This window comes from Myotis brandtii, unplaced genomic scaffold (assembly GCF_000412655.1).
Source record: "Myotis brandtii unplaced genomic scaffold, ASM41265v1 scaffold63, whole genome shotgun sequence".
NCBI lineage: Eukaryota > Metazoa > Chordata > Mammalia > Chiroptera > Vespertilionidae > Myotis > Myotis brandtii.
In genome coordinates, this window is record NW_005370411.1 from 1,847,344 (window position 1) to 1,865,573 (window position 18,230).

Genomic DNA, 18,230 nt, shown 5'->3' on the forward strand with positions numbered 1-18,230 from the left:
ACAAATTTTTGTGCACCGGGCCTCTAGTCCTATATAATAAAAGGGTAATATGCAAATCGACCGAATGGTGGAACGACCGGTCGCTATGACATGCACTGACCACCAGGGGGCAGATGCTCAATGCAGGAGCTGCCCCCGGTGGTCAGTGCGCTCCTCCCCGGGGGAGTGCTGCTCAGCCAGAAGCCAGGCAAGTGCAGTGGCGGTAGCAGGAGCCTCTCCCGCCTCCGAGGCAGCGCTAAGGACCAGCATACTGAGCAGTAAGGAGCAGCAAGCAGGCTGGTCGTAAGGAGAGAGGGCTCCCGGACTGCAAGAGGGCGCAGGCTGGACTGAGGGACACCCGCCCACCCCAGTGCACGAATTTTCGTGCACTGGTCCTTTGGTTCACATATATTACACAATTTTTGGAACCATTTGTAAGTAAGTTGCAGACATCATGACACCTCACCTCTAAATACTTTAGTCTGCATTTTGTAACAACCAGGTATTCTCTTACGTAATTACCACAATAAATTGTGAAAAAAATTAATGTTTTCATATTATCATCTTACATTAATTCTAGAATCAGAATTATGATGTCCTCCAAATGCCTTTTGTTTTATTTTTGAAATCTAGGATCAAATTAACATTCTTGCATTATATTTTTTGGTTATTATGCCTCATTATTCTCTTAATCTTAGAACAGCCCCCCTCCCTTCCCTCCCTCCTTCTATCCCTTCCTCCTCTCTCCCTCTCTCTTTTTTTAAACCATGACATTGACCTTTTTGAAGAGTTCTGGCTAATTGTCTTTTAGAATGTCCTACATTCTAGATTTTTGTGATTTATCTGGGATTGTTCTCCTAATTAGTTTCATGTTACATTTTTTTTTCCTAATTTCTCTCCACCCCCACCCCAGCTTCCCAGGCCAGCCATGTGCCTGTGCCTGAGCCAATCACTCCCTCTTATGTTACATTTTTGTAAGAGTAATTCATAGCTTATTGCATCATATCAGGGATACATACTGTCTGCTTGTCTTGCTGTTGGTAGCCCTGTATTTGGTCAGTTGTTTAATATATGGTAGCTGCTGGATCTCTCTCCATTGTAACGGTGCCTTTCTCCTTTGTAATTAATAATCACCTGTGAACCTAATTATATGTTTGCATTGTGTTGACACCAAGGTGGCTGAGCACTGATGAAAAGAAGTTACAAAATAGTATATTTGTGGCATTATAAATTTATGATTATTGATATCACTAGATTCCTAAACTGCAAGAAAATCTTTTTGTGCTTCTCTAGCCAACTTGTGTTCAGGAGCCCCTCCCCAACAATGATGATTTGAAATCTTTTCTTTTTTTCAAGCCTGTTTTCCTTTAGCTCTCATATCACTTTGGAAAGAAGATCTTGATTCCTTTTTCTTCTTGCCCCTTCTCCCATCACAAATCAGAAAGGTGGAACAGTTAAAGTGCTGGCAATAGAGTTGAGAGTGTGTGGTCTGGATCCCACTTTGACTAGTCACCCATTTAGTTATTAATCATTCTACTTGGTCTTCTCAATTGCAGAAGAAGAAGAGTTATTATTGTACCTCATAGAGTAGTTGTGAGGATTAAATGAAGTAAATTACTGTAAAGTGCTCAGCATAGTGCCTGATATATAGTGCATGCTCAATAAATATTAGCTCTTCTTTTCTTTTTTTAAAAACCCTTACCAGAGGATATGTTCACTGACTTAGAGAGATAACGTGCATGCTCAATAAATATTAGCTCTTCTTTTTTTTAAAATCCTTACCAGAGGATATGTTCACTGACTTAGAGAGATAAAGGGAAAGAGAGAGAATCATCGATGTAAGAGAGAAGCATCGAATGGCCACCTACCATACACGCCCCCATTGGGGATCGAACCTGAAACCCAGGCATGTGCCCTGAGTGGGAATTGAACCCACAATCCCCTGGTGATTGGGATGATGCTCCAATCAACTGAGCCACCCAGCCATGCAAATATTAGCTCTTATATCATTTCTTAGGAAACTTACTTTGTTAATTATTCTGTTTCCTGTACCTTCAACCTCTCTCACTCTGTTCACCTCTTCCCATAAGCATTTACTCAGATATTTTCTATCTTAAGCTAACTAATCAACCAATTACTAAGAAATCTTTCCTGTACTTCACATCTATCTTCAGCTTTTGTCGTGTATCCTTTATTCACAGCCATATGTCAACTACCTATATTTTTTATATCCCTTTCCTTCTTTTCCTTTTACTCATCCCATTGTGTTCTGATCTTACACTTCCACTAACCTACCCCTGATAAAGTCACCATTATGTATATAAATTCATTCTTATTTCCCTTGACTTTAGTGCTCTCATTTCCTCTCTTCATAGAAGATCAAAGTAATCTTTAAAAAATGTATTTCTGATCTCATCATTTTTTTTGTTAAAACTAGTATATTTCTACTGCTGTTGATGTAAAGTCTCAAGTCCATAATATAGTTCACCAGGTCCCTCCTAACTGTCCATCCTTATCTTGTATAGATTTCCTTTTCACTCAAAGCACTTGAACCAGGTTAAGTCCTGTAATTTCCTTATACAAACACTAGAAGCCCGATGCACGAAGATTCGTGCAAGAATAGGCCTTCTTTCCCCTGGCTGCCGGCATGCAGTGGGCTCGCTCCGGCAGCCTGTGCAGTGATGGCGGAGGCAGGGAGGACTGGAGAGGTTGGATATGCTAGTGCGTTTCACTTTCCCATTGTGAAAGTGGGATGCAACTGGCCCCCTTCCTGGTCCTCTTCCTCCTCCGCCCTCCTCCTCCTGCCTGCCCGCCCTCCCTCCATGCCCATCGCCCCTCCCCTCTTGATTTGGTGAGATGGTGAGGAGGGAGATCTGATAATTTGGGTTACTATGTAGGTAGCCTCTTTCATCTATTCAAAATAAAGCTGAGCTGCCTGCAGCTGCCACCACAGCTGCCACCATCGCCCCTTGGCTGGCCCGGGGCTCCCAGAGCACGCTAACTGCACTGAGTGAGCTCCCGTGTGTGTCCGCGCCCGCAGGGCTGCTCTAGCGCTAGGTTGTTTACCAGAGCAGTGGGGTCGGGTTGGGTAGAGGGAGACGCCAGACACTGGGACCTACGACCTCAGGCACCAGAGGGTTGCCTCTGAGGCTGGGGACTGAGCCACAGGGAGGCTGCAATGACGGTTGACAGGTGTGGAGTGTGGCAGGGAGGCCCTGAGGAGGCGTGCTGCCCAGAGGCCCGGAGCAGCCAGGGGCAGAGCCGCTGACATCTTTGTCAGGTTAATTTGCATACTTGCACCTGATCGGCTGTGGGGCATCATGAAGTGACAGTCAATTTACATATTTCTCTTTTATTAGATAAAAATACACATATCAAAGAGCCATTGCATTTTGTCCCTCTTTTTGGAGATCTCTCCATTTTCCACCTGTTTCTTTTGGATAATACCTCTTTTTCTTCGAGGTTTCAGCTTCAATGCCATATTCTCAGTAAAACCTTTCCTGACTTGGTTCAGATCAAGTTCAGCCATCTGTATTTTTCCTTCATATCACTCATCACAATTGTAATAAAGTAATTAATTGGGTAATTCTTCTCTGGAATGAAAGCTCTATTAAGGCAGAACTATAACCATCTTATTCATTGCTGAATCTCAGATTCTAGAGTTGTTCTGCTAGCAGGTCTTTAGTAAGTCTTTGTTGAAAGAAGGATGCTTTTTATTCATTCAGAGAAATGCCACTCATCTCTTTATTCCTTAATAAGAATTCTAAAGATTAATATTTTAAAATCTCAAAATGGTTGGAGTTTCAGTGCATTCTATGGAGGTCCCCTGAAGACTGTTAACTCCCTCCTTTCAGATGGTATGAATATATAGACCCAAGTGAACAAGTGATTTATTTGAGATCTGTTTTGTCTTTAAAATATACTAGAGATCTGGTGTATGGATTTGTACGCTGGTGGGGTCCCTCAGCCTGGCCTGTACCCTCTCGCTAGCTGGAACCCCTCGGGGGATGTCGGACTGCCGGTTTTGAGACCAGCAGTCTGACATCCCCCGAGGGATGTAGTAGTGCACCAAGCGGCAGGTGGCGGAGGAGGAGCCCAAGCTGGGCCGTGTGCTATGCCGCTCCCACTTATCCCAGCCCTGCTCTGCGGAGGCGGGAGAGGCTCGCGCCACCGCAGCTGCACTCGCTTGCCAGCCATGAGCCCGGCGTCTGAAGCCCCATGGCCAGCTGAGCAGCATTCCCACTGTGGGGGCGCACTGACCACCAGGGGGAAGTTCCTGTGTTGAGTGTCTGCCCCCTGGTGGTCAGTGCACATCATAGCGACCAGTCAAACGGTCGAACAGTCAACTGGTCGCTTAGGGTTTTATATATATGGATGAGCACTTGCCCTGGCCAGTGTTCTCAGTGGTTAGAGTGACTGCCCATGCACTGAAGGGTCTTGGGTTTGATTCCCAGTCAAGGGCGCAAACCTGGGTTGAAGGTTCGATCCTTAGCCCCAATCAGGGCGTGTGTGGGAGGCAACCAATCGATGTCTCTGTCTCTGTCTCTCTCTCTCTCTCTCTCTCTCTCTCTCTCTCTCTATATATATATATATATCCCTCCCTCCCTTCCCCACCCTCTCTCCCTCCCTGTCTCCCTTCCACTCTCTAAAAATCAATGGAAAAATGTCCTTGGGTGAGGATTAATAACAACAGCAACACAAATACATGAGCATTTTGCTTTCTGTTTCTTAATATTCATATATTTGTTAAACAAACAAACAAACTGGTGCCTAAAACTGGTACCATGGAGAATAATATGATTAAATATTTCCAAATCTTTCAGCCATTTCTCATTTGACATTGTTTCAAGTAAGGCTTGATAGCCTGCTTACACTACTACAAAAAATATATTTCATGGTTCCAGTATTATCAGCCCAAGGATGTATTGAATGAGTAATGAGCAAAATGTAATGAGGCAAAAGGCTGGAACTGCCTGCAACCATGGCAAGTGCCCTTGATCAGAATCAAACCCGGGAACCTTCAGTCCACAGGCTGAGACTCTAACCATTGAGCAAACCAGCTAGGGTGCAGTTTTACTTTTGAAATTGGTATAGGTACAATAAAAGTAAATGTTTTAAATTGACCTATTTTAAAAAATAAAGTAAAATTAAATCTGTATTTTAAGATTATATAGGCTTGAGACCGTAGATGATCTACCATTGCACCCTTAGTTTTATCAATGTTTTCCAAATCAATAAATGCTAAAAGAAAAAAATTTTGCCGAAACCAGTTTGGCTCAGTGGATAGAGCGTCGGCCTGTGGACTGAAAGGTCCCAGGTTCGATTCCGGTCAGGGGCATGTACCTGGATTGCGGGCACATCCCCAGTGGGAGATGTGCAGGAGGCAGCTGATCGATGTTTCTCTCTCATCGATGTTTCTAACTCTCTATCTCTCTCCCTTCCTCTCTGTAAAAAATCAATAAAATATATTTAAAAAAAAATAAAAGAAAAAAATTTTTAGTGCAGAAAGTTCTTGCCTCTGTGATAATATGTGCAGGTGTGTATTATTGTTCCACTAACAGTGAGAATAGACACAGATGGGTTATCAGGAATCCAACAGCTGTACAAGGTGTGTGACTACAGTTGTAGTATAACAGAATTTTGAAGACAATCCCAATTTAAGTGAAATAGGCCTTACTTTTTAATGTATATTTGAGAATGGTTAGGCAAAATTTTTACTTATGATGTTTACTATTCTATTTAATTGCTTCAAGAACTGAAATTTAGAATTCCTGGAGGTTTTCATTTGTTATTATTTGTGATGCATTCATGTATTATACAATGTTTAGTATTAATTATTTATGTGTGTAACAGGCAACTCAAAGTTATGTTGACGAATGTCCTATGGACGGATTTAGGACGAAAATTCAGAAAGATCCTACCTAGAAACGATGCTAATTTATGTGATGCCAACAAGGTGCAATCAGACTCATTGCCTTCGACATCTGTTGACAGCCTAGAGACATGTCAAAAATTAGAACCTCTCCACCAAAGCCTTAAATTATCTGAAAGGTATGTTGTTCAGTATTGATTTTGTTCAGCTTACCACACTTAGAAATAAGTCCAATAATCTTAAAAATAAGATTGTTGGAAATGATCTTTAAGAAAATCTTCATATGCAGGTGCACCCAATCTGTAGCAAATCTTAAAAGTTAACAACCTTGATTTAAAAACTTAGTGATAGTTCCATACTTGATTAAATAGATTGACAGAATTATTTTTAAAAGCAAGTATCAATGCATTTAACTTACTTTATAATTTGATAAACATACACATATTTTAAGATTCATATATGATATAAAATGAAGAGATGTATACAAATAGGTAATGACCTAGATTAAATAACATTTAAAAGATATGGTAACATATCTTTTCTATTTTCTGCATCTTTAACATACCTTTTAGATATTATTTAATCTAAGTACTTACCACTTAACCTTGTTGAACTTTCTTTTATTTTACATGCTGTTTTTTGAAAAAAAGAAGATGATATTGAAATATTACCACCAGGTTTTTAATATAAACATGCAGTTTAATTTTGAAAACTAACAAGACCAGATTTGTTTTTTATTTTTTAAAAGAATTATGTATGGAGTTTGGGGCCAAACATTAGGAATTAGTTCTGGGAATTTGTCATCTGTAACATAATATTTTTAATGTGTTTCCATGTATAGTTTTAACCCTTAAATGAATAGTTTTTGGAGGAGGTACTTTGCTTTCATTTAGACTAACATGTCATTAGCTACTTAGTGCTTAGGTTATACGGTCTGTAATTGAATGACACTCTATAAGAGTTTTAAGTCAAGATCCAGATAAAAACCACTAACTTTCAACACAGTTATTTTAAAAATAAAAGAACTTTGTCATAACACCTGAACATAATTTTATACATTAATTTAGAAAGGACACTTCTCTTAAATTAAAAAAGGCGAAAAATATAAAAAGCCAAGTAACGAGAATTTCCTTATTAGATCATACCTGATATAAATCTAACTTTCTGAAGCATGCTAAGTCTTAGACAGCTTAACTTCAGTAACTCATGAAGCAGTTTGCTCTCATTCTTCTGGATTCTAGCATTTTCTTTTATAGTATGGGTGAACTATTCTCTTATTGTTCTGATAGATAAAGAGGGTAATTAAAGGAATGGCCCTTATAATCCCTGAGATTATTACTTTTTTAATTAAAAAATCGTTATTGTTGAAAGTATTACAAATGTTTCCCGCTTTCCCCCATTGACCTCTTCTAGCCCCCTCCTTCCATGCCCCCTCCCCACCCCACCCCAGGCCTTCAACACCCGATTGTTCGTGCCCAGGCTTTATGCTTATATTCATACAAGTTCTTTGGTTGATCTCTTCCCCCACCCAACCTCCCCTGCTTTCCCTCTGAGATTCCACAGTCTGTTCCATGCTTCTGTGTCTCTGGATCTATTTTCTTCATCAGTTTATTTTGTTCATTAGATTCCACATATGAGTGAGATCATGTCTTTATCTAACTGGCTTATTTCACTTAGCCTAATAACTCTGCAGGACCCTCCATGCTCTCTCAAAGGGTAAGAGATCCTTCTTTTTTATGGCTGCATAGTATTCCATGGTGTAAATGTACCACAGCTTTTTTTCCACTTATCTACTGATGGGCCCTTGGGCTGTTTCTAGACCTTAGCTATTGTAAATCATGCTGCAGTGAACAGAGGGGTGCATACATTCTTTCTGATTGTTGTTTCAGGTCTCTTAAGATATAGTGCTGCAAGTGGGATCACTGGGTCAAATGGCAGTTCTGTATTTAATTTTTTGAGAAAATTCCATACTGTTTTCCATAATGGCTACACCAGTTTGCATTCCCACCAGCAGTACTAGGGTTCCCTTTTCTCCACATACTTGCCAGCACTTGTCATTTGTTGATTTGTTGATGATAACCATTCTGACAGGTTTGAGGTGATTGTTGTTTTAATATGCATCTCTCTGATGATCAGTGACTTTGAGCAATTTTTCATATGTTTCTTGGCCATCTGTATGTCCTCTTTTGAGAATTATCTATTTAAGTCCTTTGCCAATTTTTAAATTGGATTGTTTGTCTTCCTTTTGTTAAGTTGTATGAGTTCCTTATATATTTTGGGTATTAACCCTTTATCAGATGTATCATTGCCAAATATGTTTTCCCATACAGTGGACTTCCTTTTCATTTTGTTGATGGTTTCTTTTGCTGTGCAGAAGCTTTTTATTTTGATGTGGTTACTTTCTCTTTAGTTACTTTTGCCCTAGGACAGTGGTCAGCAAACTCATTAGTCAACAGAGCCAAATATCAACAGTACAACGATTGAAATTTCTTTTGAGAGCCAAATTTTTTAAACTTAAACTATATAAGTAGGTACATTGTTATTAACTTAATTAGGGTACTCCTAAAGCTTAGGAAGAGCCACACTCAAGGGGCCAAAGAGCCGCATGTGGCTCGTGAGCCGCAGTTTGCTGACCACGGCCCTAGGAGATGGATCCATAAACATATTGGTATGAGAGATGTCTGAGATTTTGCTGCCTATGGTTTCTTCTAAGATTTTCATGGTTTCACGACTTGCATTGTAATCCTTTACCCATTTTGAGTTTATTCTTTTGTATGGTGCAAGTAGGTGTTCTAGTTTCATTTTTTGCATGTATCTGTCCAATTTTCCCAACACCATTTATTGAAGACACTGTCTTAACTCCATTGTATGCTCTTTCCTCCGTTGTCAAATACTAATTGAGCATAATGGCTTGGGTTGATTTCTGGGGTCTCTGTTGTGTTCCATTGATCTATATGCCTGTTCTTGTGCCAGTACCGGCCTGTTTTGATTACAGTGGCTTTGTAGTATAACTTGATATCTGTATTGTGATCCCTCCCACTTTGTTCTTCTTTCTCAAGATTGCTATGACTGTTATGGGTCTTTTTAAATTCCATATAAATTTATGGAGTATTTGCTCTAGATCTGTGAAATACGCCATTGGTATTTTAATAGGGATTGCATTGAATCTATAAATTGCTTTGTGTTGTATGGACATTTTAATGATGTTAACTCTACCTATCCATCAACATGGTATATTTTTCTACTTGTTTATATCTTTATTTCTTTTTTCAATGTCCTGTAGTTTTCCAAGTACCAGTCTTTTACCACCTTGGTTAAGTTTTTTCCTAAGTACCTAAATTTTTTTGTTGCAGTGGTAAATGGCATTGTTTGTTTAGTTTCTCTTTCTGAGAATTCATTATTGGTGTATCAAAATACCATTGATTTCTGGTTGTTACTTTTATATCCTGCTATGTTCTTGAATTCATTTAATTAAATATAGTAGTCTTTTTGGTGGTGTCTTTAGGGTTTTCTATGTACAATATCATGTCATCTGTGAATAATGACAGTTTTACTTCTTCCTTTCCAATTTGGATGCCTTTTATGTTTTCTTCTTATCTGATCACTGTGGCTAGGACTTCCAGTACTGTGTTGAATAAGAGTGGTGAAATCAGACATTCCTGTATTGTTCTTGTTCTTTGGGGAAATTGTTTTAGTTTTTTCCCATTGAGTATGATGTTTGTTGTAGTTTGTCATATATGGCCTTTATCATGTTGAGATATACTTATTCTATTCCTACTTTGTTGAGAGTTTTTGTGAAAAATGAGTGTTGGATTTTGTTGAATGCTTTTTCTGCATCTGTTGATATGATGATGTGATTTTTGTCTTTCAATTTGTTTATGTGATATATCATGTTTACTGATTTGCTGATATTGTACCAGCTTTGCATCACCAAACTAAATCCCACTTGGTCATGGTGTATGATCTTTTTAATATATTGCTGGATCCGATTTGCCTAATATTTTATTTTGAGTATTTTAGTATTTATTTTTATCTGAGATATTGGCCTATAATTCTCTTTCTTTGCAGTGTCCTTAGCTGGTTTTGGAATTAAGATAATACCAGTCTCATAGAAAGAGCTTGGAAGTGTTCCTTCCTCTTGGATTATTTGGAATAGTTTGAGGAGGATAGGTGTTAGTCGTTCTTTGAAGGGTTCATAAAACTCCCTTGTGAAGTCATCCTGACCAGGACTTTTGTTTGCTGGGAGTTTTTAAAATTTTTTTATTGCTGCTTCAATTTCATCAGTAGTTATCAGCCTATTCAGATTTTCTGATTCTTCCTAATTGAGTTTTGGAAAGTATTTTTCTAGGAATATGTCCATTTCATCTAGGTTATCCAGTTTATTAGAATAGAGTTGTTTGTAGTATATTTTTACAATCCTTTGTATTTCTGTGGGGTTGGTTGTTACTTCACCCTTTCATTTCTGATTTTGTTTATTTGGGTCCTCTCTCTTTGCTTCTTGATGAGCCTGGCTAGAGTTTCATCAATCTTGTTTATCCTTTTACAGAACCATCTCTTGGTTCTATTGATCTTTTGTATTGTTTATTTGGTCTCTATGTCATTTATTTCCATTCTGATCTTTATTCCTTCTGCTTACTCTGGGCTTTTCTTGTTGCTCTCTTTCTAGTTCTTTAAGTTGTAGGGTTAGATAATTTATTACCAGTTTTTCTTGTTTCTTGAGGTAGGCCTGTAGTGCTATGAACTTCCCTCTCAGGACTGCTTTCACTATGTCCCGTAGATTTTGGAGTGTTGTGTTTTATTTTCATTTGTTTCCAGAATGTTTTTTATTTCTTCTTTGTCCTCTTTGGTAACCCATTCATTGTTGAATAACGTGCTGTTTAGCCTCCATGTGTTTGAATGTTTTGGGTGTTTTTACTGTAGTTGATTTCTAGTTTCATTACACTGTGATCTGAGAAGATGCTTGATACGATTTCAGTCTTTTTGAACTTGTAGAGACTTGTTTTGTGTCCTAACATGTTGTCTGTCTTTGAGAATGACCCATGTGCACCTGAGAAGAATGTATATTCTGCAGCTTTGGGGTGAAATGTTCTATAAATGTCAGTTAAATTCATCTGATCAAATGTGTCATTTATGTATCTATTTATTTGTAAAATATATTTTTATTGACTTCAGAGTGGAAGGAAGAGGGAGAGAGAAATAGAAATATCAGTGATAAGAGAATCATTGATCGGCTGCCTCCTACACGCCCCCTACTGGCTATCGAGCATGCAACCTGTGCATTTACACTTGACTGGAATCGAACCCAGGACCCTTCAGTCCACAGGCAATGTTCTGTGTATTGAACCAAACCAGCTAGGTAGGGCAAGTTATATTTGCTTTTAGAATTAATACAATATAGGCAACAATATAGGGAAATAACTAAGAAGAAAAAGACTTTGTACAGAAAGCCCAATCCAGTTAACTATGGTAGTAATAAAAGGCATAAAGTCATTAGGATTTGAACTGAGACAGTGGTAATAAACATGAATGTGTCATTTATGTATCTATTTATTTGTAAAATATATTTTTATTGACTTCAGAGTGGAAGGAAGAGGGAGAGAGAAATAGAAATATCAGTGATAAGAGAATCATTGATCGGCTGCCTCCTACACGCCCCCTACTGGCTATCGAGCATGCAACCTGTGCATTTACACTTGACTGGAATCGAACCCAGGACCCTTCAGTCCACAGGCAATGTTCTGTGTATTGAACCAAACCAGCTAGGTAGGGCAAGTTATATTTGCTTTTAGAATTAATACAATATAGGCAACAATATAGGGAAATAACTAAGAAGAAAAAGACTTTGTACAGAAAGCCCAATCCAGTTAACTATCTACACTAATAAAAGAGAAACATGGTAATTAGCGTACGACCGCTACCCTTTTCATTGGCTAATCAGTGAGTATATGCAAATTAACTGTCAGCCAAGATGGCGGCCGGCAGCCAGGCACTTCTAGTGGTAGTAATAAAAGGCATAAAGTCATTAGGATTTGAACTGAGACAGTGGTAATAAACATGGAAAGGAGATAATTTTGAGACTTAGGAGGTAAAATTAACTAGACATGATAAATGATTAGATATGAAGGGTAAAGAAGAAATTAGAATCAGGACAATAACGAAGTCCTAATTTGGAGAACAGTGTACAGAGGAGTCATATACTCAGACAGGAAGAAGATACAGATATAGGAACAAGTCTGAAAACAAAGATGATTCATTCACATTGAACAAGCTAAATTTACAAAACCTGGAGCTCAGGTAAAAAGTTCTATACTGGCTGGTAGTTCACACAAAAAAGCAGACACACACAGTAAAAAACAAATTAGAATCTTATTGGTACTCTTCCTTTATATTTAAATTTCATGAACACATAATCTAGCTACTAACCCTTCCTGGTGAGAAAAACTATTCTTTTTATTACTGGATGAAACATTGCAGTTTAGCTGAAAAGGGACAGGTTAAATGAAGGGACTGATGCGATTGTCATTTGGAAGAGAGTTGAAGCTGCTTTTCAAAAGAGTCTCAGGGAAAAACAATTAAAAAACAGGAGGACAGCTTAAGGGAGCCGTGGGACAATATGAAACATAACAATGTTTGCATAATAGGATGCCAGAAGGGGATGAAAGTGAGCAAGGGATAGAGAATGTGTTTGAAGAAATAATGGCAGAAAACTTCCCCAAACCTGGGGAAAGAAAAAAGTCACACAAATCCAGAGGGCAAGAGTCCCAAGCAAGAAGAACCCAAACAGGTCCACGGCCAGATGCATTAAAATTAAAATGCCAAAAATTAAAGACAAAGAGAGAATCTTAAAGGCAGCAAGAGAAAAGCAATTTGTTACCTACAAAGGAGCTCCAATAAGGCTGTCAGTTGATTGCTCATCATAAACTCTACAGGCCAGAAGAGAATGGCATGAAGTATTCAAGGCAAAGAAAAGCAAGGATCTGAAACCAAGATTACTATATTCAGCAAGGCTATCATTCAAAATAGGTGGAGAAATAAAAAGCTCCCCAGACCAAAAAAAAAAAAAAAAAAAAAAAAAAAAGGAGCTAAAGGAGTTCATCACCACCAAACCAGCACTGCAAGAAATGCTAAAGGGAGAACCAAGATGGTGGCATAGGTAAACGCCTGTACTTGCTGCCTCCCACACCACTTAAAAATTACAACTGAAATACAGAACAACCATCATTCAGAACCATCAAAAAGCTGGCTGAGTGGAAGTACAATAATAACAGAAGTAAAGAAGAAAGCACACAGACTGGTAAGAGGTGCAAAAGCACAGAATGGGCTGGGCTGGCACCTGGGTGTGCCGCTTTTTTTAATCGGGAGGGAGATTGCCTCTGCGGAGGCTGCCTGGAGGAGCAGAGAGTCCCAGCCCCACAACAGACCTCCAGCCCACAGTTCCAGAGCTGGGGTAGGAAGTCCCTACAGGCAGTAAGAACTACGGACTCTAAAAACCAGTGTGGATTGGGCTGACACACAGGCTGCTGGAGACCCAGCTGATCCTCTTAAAAGGCTGGCACCACGAACTGCTTTCACAGGTTCCCAATTCCTCTGAGCTCCAGTGTCGGGTGAGGCTCTGGGGGACTCAGACACACACGGGGAGAAACTGGACTGCCTGGCATCAGGGCAGGAACTTGGGGGCAGCTTTCTTCCAGATGGAGGTGCTTGCAGCAGTCATTGTTCCAATGCGGAGACCTCCCCAGTGCAGGGCTGACAGCCATTTCTGTTTGTTTTGCTCTGGTGATTCCCTGAGACCCTGCCCCACCCAATTTAAAATCCCACCCAAGCTGTGTGCAGAAGCTTTTGCATATGAGTGGCCTGGCCTTTCTTAGCCTAAAACTTGTCAAACAAGCTGCAGCTGGGTCAAGGAGCCCCAAAGCTATCAATAAAAGGCCCAAGACCTGGCACCAGCACCAGCCTGCCTTGCTTCCCAGGTGGGCCTTGCATGGACATTTCCAAACCCGATACAAAGAAGAGGATCTGCAGATCTCTCTGTAGCTTCTGCAGGATGGCCCCAGGCAGTGGCTGACTTTGCACCTCCCTGGAGACCCGAGAGCCAGTGTACCCAGTAGTCACTAAGAGACCATACCAGATTATAACTCTTCACATCCATAAGTGACACACTCAAGGGGCAGACTCAGTGAGCACCAAAGCCCCACTGAAGCAAGTCCTGCTCCATAAGGGTGTCTCCTGCACAGCAGCTCTCCCATTGTAGCCGCAGCTGGTCCTCACAGCAATTGACCTGTAGGTCAATTCCTCCCAGTGACACCAACAGCAATCAAGACTCAACCACAACAAGATTGTGCACACAGTCCACAAAGGGGTGCACCTACTGTGCCCAGCTCAGGGAACTGGGGAGGCTAAGCGACTGGGCCCTATAGGACACTTACTATACAAGGCCACTCTACCTACTCCAGGAGATAAAGCAGCTCTACCCAATACAGGGAAGCAGCCAAAATGCGAAGATAAAGAAACATGTCACAATGAAAGAAATGGAAGAAAGCAAAATACTGGATATAGAGTTCAAAACCACAGTTATAAGGTTACTCAAGAATCTTCTAGAAACCTCCGAGGAACTTAGTGAGACCTTCAAGGATCTTAGTGAGATGCCAAAAGAATGGAAAAGGACCAGTCAGAAATTAAGCATACACTGACTGAATTAAAGAATAATATATAGGGATTCAACAGTGGACTAGAGGATCCCGAGAATCAAGTCAGTGATTTGAAATATGAGGAAGCAAAAAACACCCAACCAGAAGAGCAAAAAGAAAAAAGAATCCAAAAACATGAAGCTAGTGAAAGGAGCCTCTGGGACAACTTCAGGCGCACCAACATCTGAATTATGGGAGTGAAGGAGGAAGAGAGAGCAAGATACTGAAAACCTATTTGACGAAATAATGACAGAAAACTTCCCCTACCTGGTGAAAGAAATAGACTTACAAGTCAAGGAAGCACAGAGAACCCCAAACAAAAGGAATCCAAAGAGGACCACACCAAGACACATCATAATTAAAATGCCAAGAGCAAAAGACAAAGAGAGAATCTTAAAAGCAGCAAGAGAAAAACAGTCAGTTACCTACAAGGGATACTTTAGAATTGAAGGTCAGATAAAAAGCTTTACAGACAAGAAAAAGCTAAAGGAGTTGATCACCACCAAACCAGTATTATATGAAACTAGTGGCTCAGTGCACAAAATTCGTGCACATTAAAAGGGGATTAATTAGAGTAAATATTTTAATATTGCTATTTGCCCTTTCTCTATAATAAAAGTGTCAGAGAGGAAAGAAAATTAGTAAAATGTATATGAAAATCTTCCTCCTGTTAGAGTCTGGGGCACACCACAGGACCCAGAGTCAAGTCCCTGCCCACCCACGTGTACCTCAAAATCGTGCGAGACCCAGATCCAGCCGGCTCCCCCACATTGGGCTAGATCCAGACCTGGCCAGTCCCACCCTTGTCAAGCCCCACTGGGCGGGGGGCGCAGCCTGATGTCCCCCAACCCAGGGTGAGCATCCTGAGGTCCCCCGGCCCAGCACTAGGGCGGTGGGGCACAGCTTGAGGTCCCCCATCAAGCCCTGCCAGGTGGGAGGTGCGGCCTGAGGTCCCCTGGCCTGCCGCCGGGGTGGTGGGCATGGCCTGAGGTCCCCCTTCAAGCCCTGCCGGGCAGTGGGGCACGGCTTGTGGTTCCCCTGGCCTGGTGCCGGGGAGGGGGTGCAGCCTGAGGTGCCCATTAAGCCCTGCCAGGTGGGGGGCGCTGCCTGAGGTCCCCCAGCCTGGCACCAGGGTTGGGGGTGTGGCCTGAGGTCCCCTGTCAAGCCCCATGGGGGCTGGGGAGGGTGCTGCCTCAGGTCCTGGCTGATTGCTCGTTAAGGCTCGTTACAGGAACTCGGCCTCTGCTGTGGGCGCAGCCATCTTATGTTATGGAAGCCCCTGCCTTTGCTGTGGCTGCCACCATCTTTGTGGCAGAGTGATGGTCAATTTGCATACTCCCTCTTTATTATAAAGGATGCTGAAGGGTATTCTTTTAGAAGAGGAAGAAGAAGAAAAAGGTAAAGCTAAAAAATATGAACAACAAAGGGACAACAAATACATATCTATCAACAATTGAATCTAAAAATCAAATGAATAAAAAATCTGATGAACAGAATAAACTGGTGAACAGGAGGATAGAATCAGGGCATAGAAATGGAACAAACAGATTGACAATTCTCAGAGGGAAGGGTGTGTGGGGGTGTGTGGCAAGAGATTAGTCAAAGATCTTATATGCATGTATGCCGTACCTATGGACACAGACAATAGGGTTGTGAGAGCCTGAGGTGTGGTGGGAACTGGGTGTAGGGGAGCTATGGGGGGAAATAGATGGACATCTGTAATAATCTCAACAATAAAGATTAAAAAGAATAAGAAGAACGCTTGCTCTTAACTCTTGTGCTATACTGCTTTTCACTCTAATGACTTTCATTTTCCTATAAGTAAAGTAAGACTTAGACTTTGTTATATATATTTATATGATGTCTATTTCATTAACCCATTAAGTATTTTACTTATTCTTTACATTTTTCCTTGTGGAATTTGTTCTAATTGAGTGATTTCTAATTGAAAGGTATACTGTGGTAGACATGCTGAGATAATTCCTTGAACCTTCTGATAGCCTTAGAGTTCCTCTAGGGCTCTTGTGCTTTAAAGATACAAATTCTACTACAGTTTGGTATATAATCTTTTCAAATGGTTTTTGGGTAAATTTTGAAAATTTTCTCTCCTAGGAAAGACTTTGAGCTATTTGTTCAACTTAGAAGGTCTTATTTCTCTGCCAAAGTTCTTTTTTCATATCTGTTCTGTTCCCTCCCTCCCTCTCTTTCTTCCTTTTTTAAAATTGATTTCAGAGAGAGGAAGGGAGAGGGACAGAGGGATAGAAACATCAATGATGAGAATCATCGATCGGCTGCCTCCTGCATACCCGCTACTGAGGATCAAGCCCATAACCAAGGCATGTGCCCTGACCGTGACCTCCTGGTTCATGGGTGGATCTCAAACACTGAGCCACACTGGCTGGCTACTTTTTCTTTCTTTAAAAATCTAGCTACCAAACTGTTAGGGGCAGAAATTGAATATTGGGGACAAGCTACAATTATAAGAAATATTAATCATGCTCTGTTAATCATGATTGTTCTGTTCTGATTAGAGAAAGGACATTCTAACCTCACTGAGAGTTGTATGCCCTGGGAATGGGAGTTAACATTGGAATACAGTCCATCCTCCTTCCGAGAACTGCCTATCATTATGGAAAGATTTACAACCTTGTGGCAGAAACAATCTAGTCCAGGGGGCACCTGTTCTTTACAACCCCTAGCCCCTATTGTCTGTAATTTGGTCCCAGAGTGCCTAGAGGCTTCCACCCTCCTGTGACACCACCCTCCCCCAGCCCACATGATTTGTTACTGTTAATCCTGTGCCCACTTTCCCCACACTTGTAATTCCTTCTTTCCTATGTGATCTTTGTCCTTCTACCCAATATAAGCAGCTGGCATATGGTGGGGTACACAGCAGATTTTTGTGGATGACCTGCTTCTCTCCCATACTGCCTGCATTATTGGAATAAACGCTTATATATTATTCAACCCTGTTTCTGCTTAATTGGCTCAATAGTTACAGGCAGCCCAGACCCCTTGGTTGTCCGGTTATAAAACAAACCTTACAAGAATAGGATGACTTATTATTCAGAAGAGAATCATAATCTTTAAAAATTCTCTCTTTCCTTGCTGATATTTGTACTTTTTGTTATCGTTGTAGATTCTATTTAACACGTTGTATAGAACTAATCTTTATGGACAATATCTTACCTATTTGGAGAGACAGCTTTTTTAGGGACTCAATAGTTTAAAACAAATTTAAACATACTGTAGTCAGACATTTAAAAGAGATACTAAACGATAGCTGACATTTCTTTGATGTGTTTCCTTATATATCCCAAATGTTCTCTTTACTTAAATATTATAGTTTCTGGATATTTTCATTATGAGTCATATTTTAGAATTTGGTAATGATAGGGGATCATCTACACTAATAAAAGAGAAACATGGTAATTAGCATACGACCGCTACCCTTCCCATTGGCTAATCAGGATATCCTTATGCAAATTAACTGTCAGCCAAGATGGCGGCCGGCAGCCATGCACTGAAGCGAACAGGGAGGCTTGCTTGCTCCAGTGATGGCTGACTCTAACGTTCCCCGCCTGAGTTGCCGGCCTCTCAGCTGCAACTCTAAGCAACTATGTACTATGTTGCAAATAAGAAGCTAAACAAAACCCCAGAAACCGGCTTTCAGTCAGCCAGGTTCAGCCAGC

General features: G+C 40.6%; 1 protein-coding gene across 7 annotated transcripts in view; it reads left to right on the top strand.

Moving 5' to 3' along the window:
• SENP7 (SUMO1/sentrin specific peptidase 7) overlaps window positions 1-18,230 on the top strand; it is a 164,592-nt gene that overhangs the window by 63,033 nt on the left and 83,329 nt on the right. For 5 of the 7 annotated variants that reach the window (XM_014528306.1, XM_014528305.1, XM_005880182.2 and 2 more), the window contains one exon: window positions 5,833-6,030. The exons of the other annotated variants lie outside the window; for them this stretch is intronic. In XM_014528306.1, coding sequence (XP_014383792.1) covers window positions 5,833-6,030 — 198 coding nt within the window. The remainder of the gene's footprint in view (window positions 1-5,832; window positions 6,031-18,230) is intronic. 7 annotated transcript variants of the gene reach the window in all.